The 19,098-nt window shown below is 38.9% G+C and overlaps 1 protein-coding gene across 1 annotated transcript; it reads right to left on the bottom strand.

Annotated features, from left to right (window-relative positions):
• Positions 1 to 12,478: 12,478 nt before the first annotated feature.
• LOC125491092 (trypsin-like) lies at positions 12,479 to 14,183 on the bottom strand. Its single transcript, XM_048632181.1, has 3 exons — positions 14,179 to 14,183; positions 13,320 to 13,581; positions 12,479 to 12,808 (listed from the first exon to the last, which is right to left on the bottom strand). Exons 1-3 carry the CDS (start codon positions 14,181 to 14,183, stop codon positions 12,479 to 12,481), a joined length of 597 nt encoding a protein of 198 aa, XP_048488138.1.
• Positions 14,184 to 19,098: the final 4,915 nt, after the last annotated feature.

Here is a 19,098-nt window from a genome sequence, read left to right as displayed (position 1 = left end):
ATGCTCTTCAATGAATATTTGTGTTGATTTCTTGATTTAAAATTATTTATTTAAGTATAAATATAAACTTAATATACACAAGCAGGTAGGTATATGAGGGTTGAAATATATCGTGGTAAAGAGAGCGCGCCTCGATGCGCACGGGATTTTATAGACGATTCATAAGTATAAATCTTCTAGTGCTGCCATCTAGCGTTTTCTTCAGGAACTTCGTAGTACTCGATCGATCCAGTTGTGTGATTGTGTTGAGTGGTCGTCAGGCCTCGTTCCACATGGTTCGCAGCTTGACACATAGATGGCGCATTAACATGCCGCCCGCCTTGAAAGCTGCCCGATAGCTTTCAAGGAGCCGCATCATCATCAGTCATCTGTGGCAGGCCTGTGTCACTCCGCGCATGGGCGGCGCAGGCGCCAGCCTGGCGCCTGCCCCATCGATGGGGCAAATCTAGTCGGCTGCCGCAAGCGGAAGACGATACACGCGCGCGCTATTTGTTCCTATTTTGTACTAGTTTATAAATGTCGTATTTAGGTATTTATTAAAAATTATGAATAGAAAAATGGACATAAAAAGAAAAAAAGCAGCAAAAAAATACTGTGCCGTATTTAATTGCTTAAATACGGATCGTGATCCAAATTTAATTTTTTTTAGATTACCAAAAGATGCTGACAGGTAAAACTAATCTAAGGGCGTCTTGCACAATAAAGTTAAATAAAATTAAATAGTTTGTCTCTTGCTCTGACAGTATAATGTCAGAGCAAGAGGTCATAGATTTAATTTTATTTAACTTTGTTGTGCAAGACGTCCTAAGTATTTTATTGATTTCTTCTACGTTCCTTATTTGAAATGAAATTAATCCGAACTACAAACCCTTTTTTTTCTCCACGTTGAACAAAGTCTATTCCAATTTTGTTTTCGTTAAAGTATTAAATTTACAGACACAACTACCTTCAAAATGCATTAATGAATCGATTATAAAATGTGCGCTGAGTGGGATTACTGCTTAACGAAACTAACACGTTCTGTATCATAATATAAATTATATCCATAATATAAATTATAACAAAAAAAAAACATGTTTTCACAAAATTAAATGTTTTAGGTATTCATACATATTTTATGTACTTCAAAATATCTTAACTATGAAATTGTTATTGTTTTTACTGGTTATTTCCAATAGAAAAAAAGTTTGGAATAGCTTTGTATTCTAAATTCAAATTAATTTTGTTTTAAAACATGACATTCTTTTTACAAAGTCAGTCCGTTGCTTAGTAAACGTTGTAGTCTGTGGTGCTGAGGCAACCCTAAGGTGGCTTCTTTTTCAATGCGTATAACCACGTATAACTTATTATGCACCGTAGTCCAGTGAAATAAGGCGCATATTCCCTCAAAAATTAATTGGTAGGTAAGTAAATAAAAACGTGTGCGGCCGGAACGCGATCTAAATTAGATCTTATTGCTTATGGGATGGAGTCATATTTCTTTGCAGGCCATTGCGAAGATGGGCTTCTGTACCTGGTACTAGTTATTATTCTGTGTCTGTGGTGCCCTTCGTCTCAGGGCTGGATGGCTCCACCGGCAGTGGACATATCTTCGAGACAGCCCGTCGTGTGATTCCAGTTTTAGTGCGTATGTCAGCCACCCTGGAGATGCCGTCTTTGCCTGGAAATACAGATAAAATGCGACCCATTCGCCATTGTAGCGGTGGGAGATTATCTTCTTTGATTAGAACTAAAGTGTTAGGTATCAGTTCTCCTTTATGCTCCTGCCATTTGGTTCGGCATTGTAATTCTGAAATGTATTCCTTTGACCAACGCTGCCAAAAATGTTGTCTCATTTGTTCAATCCTCTTAAACCGGCTCAATGATGGAGTAGGCCTTGTCGTCAGGTCATCATCAGCTGGTGCAGTCAGTGGTCGGCCAATTAGGAAATGCGCCGGGGTGAGAGGGGAGAAATCATTAGGATCTGTTGACAAAGGATGCATGGGACGGGAATTCAGGACGGCTTCGATCTGTGCCAATACCGTAATGAATTCCTCGTAATGTAAGTTAGCGTTACCTACTACACGTTTAAGATGATGTTTACAGGATTTAACCCCCCCCTCCCATAAACCGCCGAAATTTGGGGCGCGAGCAGGTATGAATTTAAATTCAATATTGTTATCTGATGCGTAATCAATAATAGACTGGGAGTTGTCAGTTACAAACTTTTGAAATTCTTTTGCACTTCCGACAAAACATTTTCCATTATCGGAAGTGATTTGGAGACATTTTCCTCTCTTTGATATAAACCGTTTCAAAGCCATTATATAACATTCGGATGACAGACTAGTGACAAGTTCCAAGTGCACAGCTCGAGTTGCTAAACAAACAAATAAACAGACGTAACATTTTTCTAGCTTTGCTCCCCTGCCTTTTTTGTTTAGTATGTAGGGTAACGTAACGTACCTTGGGACGCTTGTACCTCGGGACATTGATTGTATTTTAAAAACCGGCTAAATAAATACATTAAAATTCTACCCTAGGCATAGTATTTTACTCGCTTGGCAAAAATAGTGAGTCTCGTGATCATACCAGCATCGAGTGTGTGGTGAAGACAATATGAAGTTTTTTGGAGTCAAAAGTAGCTTTTGTATAGTTTTTTGTGTTGCTTTATCTCATTGAGGCATGCTCAAAATAAAGACATGGATGTCACCTATAACTTTTCAGTTATTTAATTTTATAACATGGCAATTATCTGAAAGATTCCTATTAATTAAATATCTTTAATATTTAAATTTTGGTTAAATATTGCTTTTTTGTACCTTGGGACACGATTAAATTTGTACCTTGGGACACTGTTTCCTATGGATTTGTACTATGGAAAATGAAAACATCTAAATAACGCCTTATATCTCTGTTCTTATTAGTGCCAGAGTGAAACTAGACAGAAGAGAGATGCAGTAAATCAATAAGAACAGAGACATAAGGCGTTATTTAGAAGTTTGCATTTTCCATAGTAAAAAAACTATAGGAAACAGTGTCCCAAGGTACAAACGTGTAACGTACCTTGGGTCAAAACAAGCATTTTTACTTATATCTTAATTTAATAAAAACTGGGCACACTAAAGCTTTAGCACAAATACTAGGGATAATAGATTATATATCCTACCGAATAAAGAAAATTTCACATTAATATCTTAGTTGTACGCTGCGATAGCTTCATTCAAAGTTGGGGTAGTCGAAAATGTCCCTAGGTACGTTACGTTACCCTACATTGGTCCACAATAGTCCACACCACTTCTAAGAAATGGAAATCCTGGCTGTAAACGTTCAGTGGGTAAATTACCCATGATTGGTTGTATGAGTTGTCCTTGCATACGGGAACATTTCACACATTTACGTACTATATTTTTAGCTAAGTTTCTACCACCTAAAGCCCACCAGCTTTCTCTTACGTGTGAAAGTAACAGTTGGGGTCCAGCATGTAGCAATTTATTATGTTCGTATCTAAAAATTAGCAAAGTAAAATAGTGCTTACTGCATAACAGTACTGGATGTTTCTTATCATATGAAAATTCATTTGAATATTCTAATCTCCCCCCAACTCTAATAATATTATTTTTGTCGAGAAAAACATTTAACCCTGCAATACTCCGATTGGACTTTATAGGTAATTTATGAATTAATGCGTCATATTCGGAAGGGAAGCTGTACTCCTGGGCAATTTTTGTTAAAACCACGACAGATTTATTTATTTCTGCTGTAGTTAACGGCCCGATAATGCGTTGCGATTTATCTTTAGATCTAGCATTGTGTATAAAACGAAACATGTAAGTACATGCACGTATAAGTCTGCTGTAGTTAGAAAACCTGTTAAAGGGAAATTTATCATTTGAATTATCTTTACAAGTCAAATTAACACTAACATTAGACTTTAACTCTGGTAATTGTGATTCATCCTGAATATTTTCTGTATTATTTTGTGACCAGTTTGTAACTTCCTTATCATGTAGGAATTTAGGTCCAGTTTGCCACAGAGGCGAAACTTTGAGTTCATCTATGCTCATTCCGCGTGATAATAAATCCGCGGGGTTTTGACTGCCGTTTACATGTAACCACGTCGAGCTACTGGTGAGATCATTAATTTCTACAACTCTATTTTGAACAAATGTTTTTAGTATACTAGGTGACATTTTTAACCAACCTAACACTATCGTGGAGTCCGTCCAAAGTGTTATGCTATCAAATTGTAATCGAAGTGATTCTAATATTTTATCGTGAAGCCGCGCTCCGGTTAATGAACCCATAAGCTCTAGTCTAGGAATTGACATTGGTTTGATGGGAGCGACCTTACTTTTTGCGCACAATAATCGCACGACTACTTCGTGATTTTTACGGATAGTACGAATATAAGCGCATGCACCATATGCACCCTGACTCGCATCAGTGAAGATATGCAACTCGACTCTGCACGGGTCCGTCCCGAGTACATGTCGTGGGACTTTGATGTCACCTAATGAAATCAATGAATTTACGAACTTTTCCCATAACTTAACTACATCGCAAGGCAAAGGGTCTTCCCATTGTACCTTGCATAACCAAAGCTTTTGTAATAACATTTTTGCTACTATGACTACAGGGCATAATAATCCTAGTGGGTCATAAATTTGGGAGACTGTTGACAAAATAGAACGTTTAGTAATATTATTAGAGTTGTAATTCAGTTCAGACGTGAAATAAAATTCGTCAGTGTTATTTAGCCAACATATACCTAAGGTTTTGCTTTTGTTATCTTCCCCGAGAGATAACGGTTTTGAATTTTCGGTACTTTGCATGACAGATGAAATAACTTCAGGGGAATTTGATATCCACTTACGTAGAGGAAAACAGCCAGACAAACATACTTCGTTTACGCCTTTACATATTGTTGAGAGCAGTTGTTCGTTATCATTTCCGGTAATTAGGTCATCAACGTAAAAATCATTTAAAATTGTTTTTGATATGTTTTCATCCTTGCATTCCAATCCTAATTGCCGTAAACAACGCATGCTTAGATATGGGGCTGAGGCCTGGCCATATGTTATTGTTTTGAGTTTATAAATACATATAGGTTCACTGCATTTTTCTCGCCATAAAATAAGTTGCAAATTACGCTGATCCTCCTGAATTAATGTTTGCCTAAACATTTTTTCTATATCGGCGCACGCGACATATTTGTATTGTCTGAATCTTAAGAGAATTGAAAACAGGTCATTGTGAAGCGCAGGGCCTACATGTTGAATATCATTAAGCGATTTGCCGGAACTTGTTTTTTGACTTGCATTAAAAACAGTTCTTAAGCGGGTTGAAGTACTTTGTTCGCGTAATACCCCATGGTGTGGGAGAAAATAATGCGGCGAATTAAAATCAAAATTATCTTCGGGACTCATGTGTCCTAAGCTTAAATATTCCGACATAAAATGACAATACAATTGTTTGTAATCAGGTGAGCGCTCTAATCTTCGCTCCAGTGATAAGAACCTAACCTTTGCCGTACTGTAACTATCACCGAGGGAATCGGCTGATTCCTTTAAAGGAATTCGAACTGAAAATCGACCATCAGGCAGCCGTATTGTTGTTTTAGTAAAATTATCTTCGCACGCTTGTTCGTCGGCACTAAGACATTGTTTTACAGTAGGAGTTAATTCTTCTATCTCCCAAAACTTTCTTAATTGTGTGTCTATTGTGTTTGTAAAGTTACACTGAGTTTGAGTAATGCGCAAACCGTCGGTGTATAAAGGTCCCGAGATTATCCATCCTAACTGTGTATTTTGAAGATGCGGCCCGCTAGGTAATCGCATTTTACCTTCCGCTAATAAATCCCAAAATAAGTTAGAACCGATTAGAATGTCTATTTGCGATGGAATGCCGAATGATGGGTCAGCAAGTTTTATGTTTTCAGGTATTTGAATTGAATTCCTATCTATTCCCATAGAAGGAATATTGGAGGTAATGTTAGGTAACACTAAACATTTTATGTCTGTACTAAAATCAGTATTTAATGACCGAAGTTTAATTTGACAAGAGTGTGTTGACTGTGTGATTGATTGCCCTACTCCTGTGATTTGATAAGTGGACTGTATTGATTTTGCGCCTATTTTTCTACATAATGATTGCGTGATTATGCAATGTTGACTGCCATTGTCTAGTAACGCACGAGCCCTATGGTATTTGTTATTTGAATCGGATACTTCTACTATGGCTGTAGATAACAGAACCGGTTCTAAATACTGTGTGCTTGCGAGGCTCGCGGAATCATAATTTTGAGTTCCCGACGACGACTGAGAAGTCGAATGCAATATGGTAGATGAATCGGTGGGTGGTACAACGACGGGTGTTGCCTGGGACACCTGACTGGCCGCTGACGATGATGACTGTAATGCGCCCTCCTCACTGTTGTCCATATGCAATAAACTATTATGTTTTTTATGACACTGTCGACACGGACCAAAATAACAATCTGAGGTTGTATGCCCTTTTCGTAGGCAGTTAAGGCAAAGGTTTTTGTTTGTAACTAATTTAACCCTATCAGTTATGGATAGGTTAAGAAAAGAATTACACGAGTAAAGCGAATGATCACCGTTGCACATTGCGCAAGTGCGGTGGGATTGGTAATTGTAATTACTTTTCTTGTTCTTTGCCGAACTGGATACGAAACTGTGCACGTTTTGATGTGGTTTTTTAAAGTTTTCACCTGAATTCCTACTTGTGTAGCTAGAGTGATTAGTTTTTATCATTTCTAACATATCTGCTTTGTTTTTTAAGAAATTAAACAAATCATCTAAAGTTAGCTTATTATGGCTTGGATCTTTTTCATTTAATTCATTTTTTATTGTGGCTTTATAAGTTTCCCATTCTTTCTCCGTTTCTACATCTAACTTTGAAATGATTAGATAAATAATGAGGGTATCCCACTGGTCTGTAGGCTCCCCTAGGTATTTTAACGAACGCAAATTCTTTAGAACTGTGTCAATTAATTTTCTTATATGAGCAGGTGAATCCTTATGCAACGATTGTAGTGAAAATAGCGACTTTACATGATTGTGAATTAACAATTTACTGTTATTGTACCTATTTTCAAGTAAATCCCAAGCAATTACGTAATTGTCCGCCGAACACTCCAACGATTTAGGGTGCTTTTCCACCAGAGATGTGCTATGCAGCTATGCTGCGAAGATGTGATATCTACGCTACGAAAATATGTGACCGTTTCCACCAATACTACGCTAGGTAGCTGTGCGAGGAAGATGCGCTACGAAGATGCGCCGCCGCAAAGTAGCTGTGCGAGAAAGATGCGCATCTCGAGCTATGCTATGTATCGATAGTAGGGAAACGACGGGGGCGGCGGGCATACTGTAGGTCTGCTCATACATAGCTACACCACTCGCGATGGTCCATAGCACATATCCATAGCACGCATCCATAGCACACATCCATAGCACGCATCATTCCATACAAAAAACATATCTTAGTTGAATCCGTTTCCACCAGTGCTAAGCTATGTGCACCAATTAATATGATTGGTGGATATCAAACGCATCCATAGCTTCGTAGCATAGCACATCTCTGGTGGAAAAGCACCCTTAATAACTTGCAATGCGTTGCCCTTTAACGATGACTTTAGGTAATGAAACTTTTGTATATCATCTAGATCTTTTGAATTATGAATTATCGACAAATATGTGTCCCTAAATTCGATCCAAAGGTCATACGAACCATCAAAGGTGGGTAGCGTAATAGTAGGCAATTTTATCGTAGATTTTGAGTTGCACTTGGACACGTCACTATTGCCTATTAGGCACCGAGCAGTCGCTAATGATTTAAAATACATGTTTTCAAACAATTCACGGTATTCTAACTGCGATAACATCTCACTTTCGGGGATTGCATCTTCGATTTGACTTTGAATGGCATGGAATTCATCAAAGAGGGAAGGTATACTTTCATTACGCAATTTTAATTCTGACTTTTGAGCTTCTGATAAGTTAAGCGGGTCTAAAGAGTTCAAATATTTGTCAAACAAAGTTAACCTACCTTTTAGATTACCACGTTTTTTAGTTAAGTTACGTATTAAGTCTGTCCGTGGGTCACTTTGGGTTTTTAGGCTAGAGGAGCTATCGGTCATGATGGCGGTTTATAAAGAGAGGGTACTCACAGTTTCCTTACGGCGGCGATTGCGACCAGCGCGTAGCACGTTGTACTGAATAAAATAAAACGGTATTAGCACAGATCGGGTGAAAGAGGATGGAGAAGACGGGAACGATTTGGCCAGACCTTTAACCGCTTCACGTGGCTGCTTCTTCTTGGTTATGGTATCCGGCGTTGAAGGTCCATATGTTAATGTCTAATCGTCTACAGCTCAGCAGTTCTTCTAGTTTCTGAAGGGTCTAGCTATTAGGATGCTCTTCAATGAATATTTGTGTTGATTTCTTGATTTAAAATTATTTATTTAAGTATAAATATAAACTTAATATACACAAGCAGGTAGGTATATGAGGGTTGAAATATATCGTGGTAAAGAGAGCGCGCCTCGATGCGCACGGGATTTTATAGACGATTCATAAGTATAAATCTTCTAGTGCTGCCATCTAGCGTTTTCTTCAGGAACTTCGTAGTACTCGATCGATCCAGTTGTGTGATTGTGTTGAGTGGTCGTCAGGCCTCGTTCCACATGGTTCGCAGCTTGACACATAGATGGCGCATTAACAAAGTGCACGTTGTTGTTCTATAAGTAAGAGTGTTTGAGCAGTACGATATTGTTTGTATTCGCTGTTTTTACTACTGTGTATATTAGGTAGTTAATGTCTTACAATTTCGTCATAGTGACTGTGGCGTAGTTGTTAAGGCGTGGCGCGGCGGTGCCGCATGAGTTATTACGAATTTGTTGATACTTACTTCGCATCCTGTTATTGTTTTTTGTGACTATCATATCAAAGATCATATGATAGAAGTTTCCTTTACTTTCTTTTGTTAATTTTTTAATTCGATTAAGGGTTTGTTAGTATTTAAAAAACTAAATTAAAATTGATTGGTAATCAATAACACACTTGATGGGATCAATAATCAACAATAGTTAGTAGTAGTCAGGTGCAATGTAGCGGACGACTAACTAAAACTTGCTTCTTTTTATTTATTGAGTTGTTCTCATAAGATTGAGGGTAGAACTATATAATATATTAAGTATATGTGATCATGACTCCCAAAGTTCTTTGAGACAATACAACACTTGCGTTCCACTCAACGTTTTTTAAATCGCTTTGGCTTCTAAATATTACTTATCGGTGCTTACTACTGATATCAAGAATGTTAAAAGGCATTTAAAAATAAAAACCAATAGTTTTACTATTTAGTGGAGGACTCACACAGGGACCTCATGCCGCCGCATCAATTCATGAATGCTTAACCACTCGGACTATCACCGACCATGATAGCGTTCTCGAAATATGCTATCACTTATTATTACCGCCACCGCCCCGTAACTTATATTTACAAGCTGGTTACTAGATGGCATTACTGTTTCCAATTCGCCTGATTACTTTTAGGCGCAGGCCACCGTACATACGTCGTCGTACGATCGTTGTATACGTCTCTCGAAGATCCTTCTTTCCCCCTCAAGAGACACACTTAAACAATAGTAAACTTTATGTCCGGTGTTGTTAAAGTCGATTACGAGTACATTATAGCGAGCGGTGGTAGCTCAGTCGGGTAAGCGCCCTCTTCTCATGCCAGAGATACGGGTTCGAATCCCGGCGCTGACTTGAGTTATTTTAACTTAAGTACAATGTATACCATCGCTTTTACGGTGAAGGAAAACATCGTGAGGAAACCTGCATAATCTAGATTTAGCACATCTAGATATGTGAACCCACCAACCCGCAGTGGACCAGCGTGGTGGCAAATGGTCCGAGCTTTTGCTTGATGCTCATGGCCATTTTGGTCTACTAGGCCCTTTAAAATATATTTTTCTTTATTCCTTTTAGTTCTTAGGCCTTTCTGAAGTTCTGCAAGCAGTGACCGTATACACAGTAAACCGCGGTGAATGCAGCCGTCATTACGATAGTATCACCGAGAACATAATGTGTGCTCGTATCCTCAATGGTGGAGGAAAAAACGCCTGCGAAGGAGACTCGGGGGGGTCTCTCTACATGGATCACATGCTTGTTGGAATAGTCTCGTGGAGACCTGAAAATTGTGCCGAGTTGCCAGCGGGCTACACTAAGGTGTCCGCCTTCACCGATTGGATAAAAAGCAACGCTATCTAAAATTCTCGTCTCGTAAATACACGGTTCTTTCGGGTGAAATTGTTTTATTTATTTTATTTTACTGGGAAAAGCCATCGAAGTAGAAAAAAGGCGGAAGGAAGCTTGCAAAGTCAGTTTATTTAATTGTTACGACGAGCACGACACACACACATTCACACTCAAAGTTGATACTTTCACATGCACTGATGTGCTCCGCCATTAACCAATTACATCGCACCTACGCACCCACACACTCTCATGTCACCGCCATAGTTGTGCCTCATTTTTAGTAAGCGAGATTCCTTCTGCCTTTTTTCTACTTCGATGGGAAAAGCAAACAATTTTATTATTAAAATAGACAGAACTAATGTAATGAATCCCTATCCGGCGGTATTCATGGCATCCATACTTTCGAGTTACAGTCAGCTTTAGCCAGTACACTTTTGTACCTTGTCAAACTCACAAACTGCCTATTCAAACATTGACGGTTTGTTATGTAGTCAGTTTGACAAGGTACAAAAGTGTATGCAGCTGACCGTACATTTGTTATTATGATTATTACTCGTTTTAATAAGTACACTAAAATTATATTTAATCGTCAGCCATATTTAATAAAAGCATAGAATAACGAGTACTAGTAGTACTACTGTACTTGATAAAAGTGTGTGTTTTTAAATGTACCTATAGGACCTTCATCTTTGCAGTTAAAAATTAGTATAATTATGGTACATTCTTATATGTATTTACATTAAACTTTATTTCACATGGAATCCTTAGGTCGAGTTACATATAAATTTGATGAATAAAAGTGGGCGTAACTGTGTCCCCTGGACACAACCGTGTATTGACGTGAGTAATTTGTTGATTTTTTTGCTACATTGATTAATTTAATCATTTTATGTGGATTGTGTTGTAAATTTATTGTATTTTATTATATTTTTGATCTGGTGCATGAATTTTAATGAGTGTTTTTATAATTTAACTGTAATTTTAATTTCAATGTCACTCATCTGGATGTCACGTTCTTGGATTTTATTATCTGAATTATTTTTTTTTATTGCGATTCTATAAAGCTAATTATCAAAACTCGATTCTAAATCCGGAGTGAGTTTTCAAATTGGCATTCTGCAATTTCCGTAGACACATCGAATTTCGAGATTTTGACAAATAATGTATGAGATGACATATAATGTCATTACTGTTCGAACGTAAAGTGAAAAGGTGAAGGGAGAATGAAGATCGAAGTGAGATGTGAAGTGAAGTCTGATTTTACAGAATCGCAATGCTGAATAAGTAAGGTGTTGGTAAATACATATTGTAATAAGTATGATTGATTTAAGTACTCGGTACCATAAACTTTGACTACCTACAAAAAATGAAACGGAGCTATAACACGTGTATTGTTTTTGAAAGATTTTTAAAATATGAATTAATAGGGTTAAGAATTTATCGGTTATGTTAAGTATTGCCTCGCTGCGCTCGGCTCTCCAAACTTTAGGGAATGCAGGGTTGACATGACTGTATGGCCTCGATTTTCTATGCTGTTTTTACTTATTTAAATCTGTTATTTGAAATCTCACCTGTCGAGTGGTATATATAATTTCATTTGATATGAATTTATATGGTTAGCAGATATAAATCAGTTTAAAATTTAATTTTAGATGCTTTTGATTAAGTATATTAAAAGATATCACGAAAATGGTGATACCCATTTTTTTTTGGGTTCAACTTTTTAAGACTCAATCCTTACCGAATTACAGACGTACAACATCGTATTATCGTCAAAACGTCTCAATGTTTTCTTGGAATTCGGTATGTTAAGTAATTTTATGGTGAGTGTTTTTATAATTTTAAATCGAAGTATAACAATGCATGAAATTTCAATTAATAAGTGTGTTATCAATGATACTGTGTGAAGAAATATAAAATTGTATGTTTGTACTTATTTTCCTACATATTACAATTTTTTCATCAATTAGTGATAGTTACAAAAGCTTAATTTTCTTATTTACTTACTAAAGTACTTTTAAATAATGTTGTGATTTACCTCTGAATACGGACGCGTTACCTTACCTAATTACCTACCTAATAATAAATATGTTTAGATTTTCTATGTAACAACGCAAATCTATGCTATGATATATTATTAAGCTTCCCTTTCTAAAGTGTTAAAACGAAAACAAAAAGGTTTCAATCAGAACCATTTATTCAAGAGTATTTCAGACGACATTGCTCAAAATCCACCTGGTGAAGGCGGAGACCTTGACGAAGACTCCTGGTTGCACGGGGTTCCCACAAGGCTGTGGACCCCACGACGTCACTCCCACCAGAACATCAGTGCCTCTGTCAGCGTAGTAAACTGGGCCGCCCGAGTCCCCAGCACAGGCATCCTTGTCCCCCACCCCTTGGCTGCCAGCACAGATCATGTTGTCAGTCACCACTTCTTCCCCTTCGTAGATCATTTTGCATTCTTCCGTGTTTTCGGTGAAGAGGGTGACCTCTTGCAGGGTTGATGCGTAGTTGCCCGACGAGCTTTCGAGGGAATCACCCTGTAAGGAGATGGGGATTATTGTGCATGGACCTATAGGTTAGCAACTCTACTCACACATCTAATTTGTCAAACGTTTGGGGCATATTAAATGTACCATGTACAGATACACCTGGGGCACAGTCACCGACATTTAGTGCCAATTTCTCCATTCTCGGTTAGAGCATAACCAGGGAGTAGTGGTTAACTTTTGACACAATACATACGTCATGAATTTTATATGGAGATGACGTTTAATTTATAAATCAATCCCTGTCGGTTAGATAACCGACAATAGAGATATTGGCACTTAATCTGTCTCACTAATCCTTTGACCACGATGACAAACGCTTATTATGTACCCTTGTTACAACTACCGAACAGAGTGTCGGGATTGTATCCTCAGCCGATCCACGACCAATGAACGGCTAGTAAGCGAGAGAGAACGAGTGCTCGGCTGAGGATACTGTCTCGACCACTGCTCTCCCCGATAGGTGTAATCAGAGTTTTACATACAAAAAAGCTAAACTTACCACAGTATCGCCCCATCCAACAACCTGGACCGCAGAGTCATCAGGCACTTCAGTGCCAAAGGCGTAGATGGCGGCTGGCCTCACAGCATCAGACCAGGTCAGTGGCCTCTCAAGTTCCACTAGAGCGAGGTCCGAGTCGTGCGGGGCGGCGACGCCGTAGCCGGGGTGGACTATAAAGGACTTGAGGTGGACAACCTGCCCGCCCTCCCCACGGAGGCTCGAGCCGGCCCGGATGCGGCTTCTTTCGATGCCGACGAAGAAGCTGTGGTGGAAAGGGCAATATGAAAATGGAATTCTGAACATGTTATTAACTTTAATACTTTATATTTAAGGAAATTGAAGCAGGGATCTTTTATTACTTCTAGAAGTAAGATTAGAACATCGACATCACATCGTTTTGGAATTTAGAGTACCTATTCTATGTAGCTGCTACTCCAATCTCTAGCTCTTTGAAAGCTCGGGAATCATATCATTGTTCCAGAATAATAAATATCACGATGACTCTTGCTAGCCTTTCTAAACTGACAGTTCTGTTCCTTCTATACATTCTGGGGTACTTATCTAACTTTTTGATCCAAAAATAATCCTGCAACATTGCCACCACAGACACATTAGCAATTAACAATCCATAAGCAGCTCAAATAATCAGCGTCGCTCGCCTGTCAAACATCTGTGAGATCCATACAAGTTTCATCAGATTTGACAAGCTTATTAATTGCTAGTGTTCGGTTTTCTATTGAGTACTTGGTATGATTGCCTTCGTAGAAAAAAAAGCCAAAAGTCTTAGAGAACCACAGTTGTTTCTTTCGGCTTAGTACTTATACGATATAATATAGATGTAGGTACGAACATGTTTTACCACATTTTGTCGCGCGTCGCATACTGTAGGGCGATCACGAAAAACAGGGGCGCGATTCATATATCAACCGAAATATTTGTAAAACGATACGAACGAGTTACGAGATGATATCCACAATGTTCAAAAACGTGACACTAACTTTGCCTTACATTTTGACAGTGACAGTTGACCATACGCAACGTTAACGGAGGATCGAAACATGTGCTCACGACTCATAACTCACATACTTTGATCTCGTTTTGATATCGCTAGATCGTATTTGGTTTGGATAGCTTGAGTGAAATGAATGAAACTATAATTTTTTAATTGCCGTGCAAAAATAATAAATACTAGGTACCACTAATTTTTTAAATAATTTTGTTCCTACAATATATTTTGTTGGAATTAGTGTAGACAGCAATGTTAAAAAGTATCAAGAAACGGCTTTTTAATTCAACGTTGAAGAAATTCATAACCTGTGGCGCTTTTGACAGCCGCCATGTTTTCTTCATAAAACTTTGATTTTCTTTGCTCATTTTCGTGTCAACGTAGTTTTTTTTGGAAAATAAGAAAAAAGGAAGTTTAACTTATTTAGAGAAAAACGACTAAGACTTGTAAGTATCAATGTATTAACCTATTTTTTTAAATATAAATGTTACCGGTTGTAGTCAAGAACTGTAACTTACGATGTATCCAATTTCCGTTTTGAATTGTTTTAGAATCATGAACGAGTTATCAACTATTGTCAACTTGACAGCACTTTCGAACACTTTTTACCTTTCGAATAGAATGACCACAAAGTAGGTACATAATATTATTCTGAGAATGACCTATGGAATGATACCTGTCAAACTTTCGCAAATCTATACACCGCCATTTTGTTGTTGACAGGTTGACAGCACTTTCGAATAGTCGCACTCGCATTCGATTCTATACGTTAGCTCTGTTTTTCGTGATCGCCCTACTGGTAGGTACAGTGGCCTGCGCCTAAAAGTATGCAGGCACGGTCCGCACAGTGATGCCATCTAGTAAAAACCTTGTAACTACAACGTATTGGACGTGTGTTTTGATAAGTGCACGTTGTTGTTCTATAAGTAAGAGTGTTTGAGCAGTACGATACGATATTGTTTGTATTCGCTGTTTTTACTACTGTGTATATTAGGTAGTTAATGTCTTACAATTTCGTCATAGTGACTGTGGCGTAGTTGTTAAGGCGTGGCGCGGCGGTGCCGCATGAGTTATTACGAATTTGTTGATACTTACTTCGCATCCTGTTATTGTTTTTTGTGACTATCATATCAAAGATCATATGATAGAAGTTTCTTTTACTTTCTTTTGTTAATTTTTTAATTCGATTAAGGGTTTGTTAGTATTTAAAAAACTAAATTAAAATTGATTGGTAATCAATAACACACTTGATGGGATCAATAATCAACAATAGTTAGTAGTAGTCAGGTGCAATGTAGCGGACGACTAACTAAAACTTGCTTCTTTTTATTTATTGAGTTGTTCTCATAAGATTGAGGGTAGAACTATATAATATATTAAGTATATGTGATCATGACTCCCAAAGTTCTTTGAGACAATACAACACTTGCGTTCCACTCAACGTTTTTTAAATCGCTTTGGCTTCTAAATATTACTTATCGGTGCTTACTACTGATATCAAGAATGTTAAAAGGCATTTAAAAATAAAAACCAATAGTTTTACTATTTAGTGGAGGTCTCACACAGGGACCTCATGCCGCCGCATCAATTCATGAATGCTTAACCACTCGGACTATCACCGACCATGATAGCGTTCTCGAAATATGCTATCACTTATTATTACCGCCACCGCCCCGTAACTTATATTTACAAGCTGGTTACTAGATGGCATTACTGTTTCCAATTCGCCTGATTACTTTTAGGCGCAGGCCACCGTACATACGTCGTCGTACGATCGTTGTATACGTCACTCGAAGATCCTTCTTTCCTGCTCAAGAGACACACTTAAACAATAGTAAACTTTATGTCCGGTCATCCGGTGTTGTTAAAGTCGATTACGAATACATTATAGCGAGCGGTGGTAGCTCAGTCGGGTAAGCGCCCTCTTCTCATGTCAGAGATGCGGGTTCGAATCCCGGCGCTGACATGAGTTATTTTAACTTAAGTACAATGTATACCATCGCTTTTACGGTGAAGGAAAACATCGTGAGGAAACCTGCATAATCTAGATTTAGCACATCTAGATATGTGAACCCAGCGTGGTGGCAAATGGTCCGAGCTTTTGCTTGATGCTCATGGCCATTTTGGTCTACTAGGCCCTTTAAAATATATTTTTCTTTATTCCTTTTAGTTCTTAGGCCTTTCTGAAGTTCTGCAAGCAGTGACCGTATACACAGTAAACCGCGATGAATGCAGCCGTCATTACGATAGTATCACCGAGAACATAATGTGTGCTCGTATCCTCAATGGTGGAGGAAAAAACGCCTGCGAAGGAGACTCGGGAGGGTCCCTCTACATGGATCACATGCTTGTTGGAATAGTCTCGTGGAGACCTGAAAATTGTGCCGAGTTGCCAGCGGGCTACACTAAGGTGTCCGCCTTCACCGATTGGATAAAAAGCAATGCTATCTAAAATTCTCGTCTCGTGAATACACGGTTCTTTCGGGTGAAATTGTTTTATTTATTTTATTTTACTGGGAAAAGCCATCGAAGTAGAAAAAAGGCGGAAGGAAGCTTGCAAAGTCAGTTTATTTAATTGTTACGACGAGCACGACACACACACATTCACACTCAAAGTTGATACTTTCACATGCACTGATGTGCTCCGCCATTAACCAATGGGGACTACCGTTTTTTTGCTCACCAGTTAGCGCCACTGTCGACTGAGGTCAAGAGGTACAGCTGTCAAACTTATCAAAGGCGACTTTATCTATTGCTTATACTTTTTATATTATAAAATCTTGAATCTCATAAGCTTAGAAGCGTCCGTAGTCGAGATGGCTTCAGTGATCGTAACTGATCACTAAGGTTAAGCAACAACTGGCACGGTCAGGTCAGCCGTTGGATGGGTGACCGAATCAAGTGGTTCTTTTCTGGACGCTTCCGTGCTTCGGACTGCACGTTAAGCCGTGGGTCCCGTTTGCTGTTTTGGCAGCAGTCGTTAAGCCTAGTCAGAGGCCTTTATCATCATCATCATCAGCCAATAATCATCCACTGCTGGACATAGGCCTCTCCCAATAAGGAGCTCCACAACACTCGGTCCTCGGCCTTCCTCATCCAACCACTACCGGCTACCCGCCTAAGGTCGTCAGTCCAGCGGGCAGGAGGGCGTCCCACGTTGCGTTTGCATGTTCGTGGTCTCCACTCGAGAACCCGTCTACCCCAATGGTTATCAGTTCTTCGGCAGATATGACAAGCCCACTGCCACTTCAGCTTGAATATTTTGATAGCTATGTAACCTTAGTCCTCTGACGGATAAGCTCATTTCTAATACGATCCATCAGAGAAACCCCAAGCACTCTCCATAGCACGCTGAGCGACTTGAAATCCGTAGACCAGTCCTACCGTCAGTGTCCACGTCTCTGCACCATACGTCGTCACTGGCAGGACGCAGTGGTTGAAGACTTTTGTCTTCAGGCTCTGAGGCCTTCGGGCAGCTTGAAAACATCTGACAGTCGGGTTGCCCACTTACCCGAACAACTTCAGTGCTCAGTACTCATTCAAAAACGGCGATGCGGCTCGTGACGTGAGTACAAATGTACAGCGAAAAGCGGGTGACTCGCTTGCGAGTCGCCTCTGACTACCCTTTTGGGGATTACAGCCGTGAGCATATGTATGTATGTATTTCATAAGTTTATCCTAACAAATATTATAAATGCGAAAGTAACTCTGTCTGTCTGTCTGTCTGTTACTCTTTCACGCCAAAACTACTGAACGGATTTAAATGAAATTTGGTAAACATATGGTCTAGACCCTGGGAAAGAACATAGGCTACTTTTTAACCCGGAATTCCCACGGAAAACTTTTTAAGGTGAAGCGAAGCGCGCGGGAACAGCTATTAATTATAAATAACTATCATCATATCGAGTTACTATGCCGCAATGTTGTGCAGTTCCGCTATGTTCAGAAAGAAAAGGAGGACACATATTTTCGGGCCTCTTTTCCTTAATTCAGCTTTCAAAGCTTGCACATTCATCGACCAATAATCAATATTTGCGATAATTTCGCGAAATGAGATCACTTTTCAACAGGGAAATGAACAAAAATATAATTTGTTACGAAGCCCGCCAAATTATACCAGTGAAAAGTAGTGAAAAGTAAATAAAAGTAAAAATTTCCTTGACCTCAGTCGACACCAGCGCCCCTAGCGGCAAATTCACACGCGTTACCTCCCATTACATCGCACCTATTGTACGCACCCACACACTCTCATGTCACCGCCATAGTTGTGCCTCATTTTTTAGTAAGCGAGATTCCTTCTGCCTTTTTTTCTACTTCGATGGGAAAAGCAAACAATTTTATTATTAAAATAGACAGAACTAATGTAATTAATCCCTATCCGGCGGTATTCATGGCATATGGCATCCATACTTTCGAGTTACAGTCAGCTTTAGCCAGTACACTTTTGTACCTTGTCAAACTCACAAACTGCCTATTCAAACATTGACGGTTTGTTATGTAGTCAGTTTGACAAGGTACAAAAGTGTATAGCTACTTATGAAGCTGACCGTACATTTGTTATTATGATTATTACTCGTTTTAATAAGTACACTAAAATTATATTTAACTAGCTGTTCCCGCGCGCTTCGCTTCGCCTTAAAAAGTTTTTCCCGTGGGAATTCCGGGATAAAAAGTAGCCTATGTTCTTTCCCAGGGTCTAGACCATATGTATACCAAATTTCATTCAAATCCGTTCAGTAGTTTTGGCGTGAAAGAGTAACAGACAGACAGACA

Source organism: Plutella xylostella, chromosome 31, assembly GCF_932276165.1.
Source record: "Plutella xylostella chromosome 31, ilPluXylo3.1, whole genome shotgun sequence".
In the NCBI taxonomy this organism is placed as follows: domain Eukaryota; kingdom Metazoa; phylum Arthropoda; class Insecta; order Lepidoptera; family Plutellidae; genus Plutella; species Plutella xylostella.
Note: the sequence above shows the minus strand (reverse complement) of the source record. Positions and strands in the feature narration are given on the sequence as shown.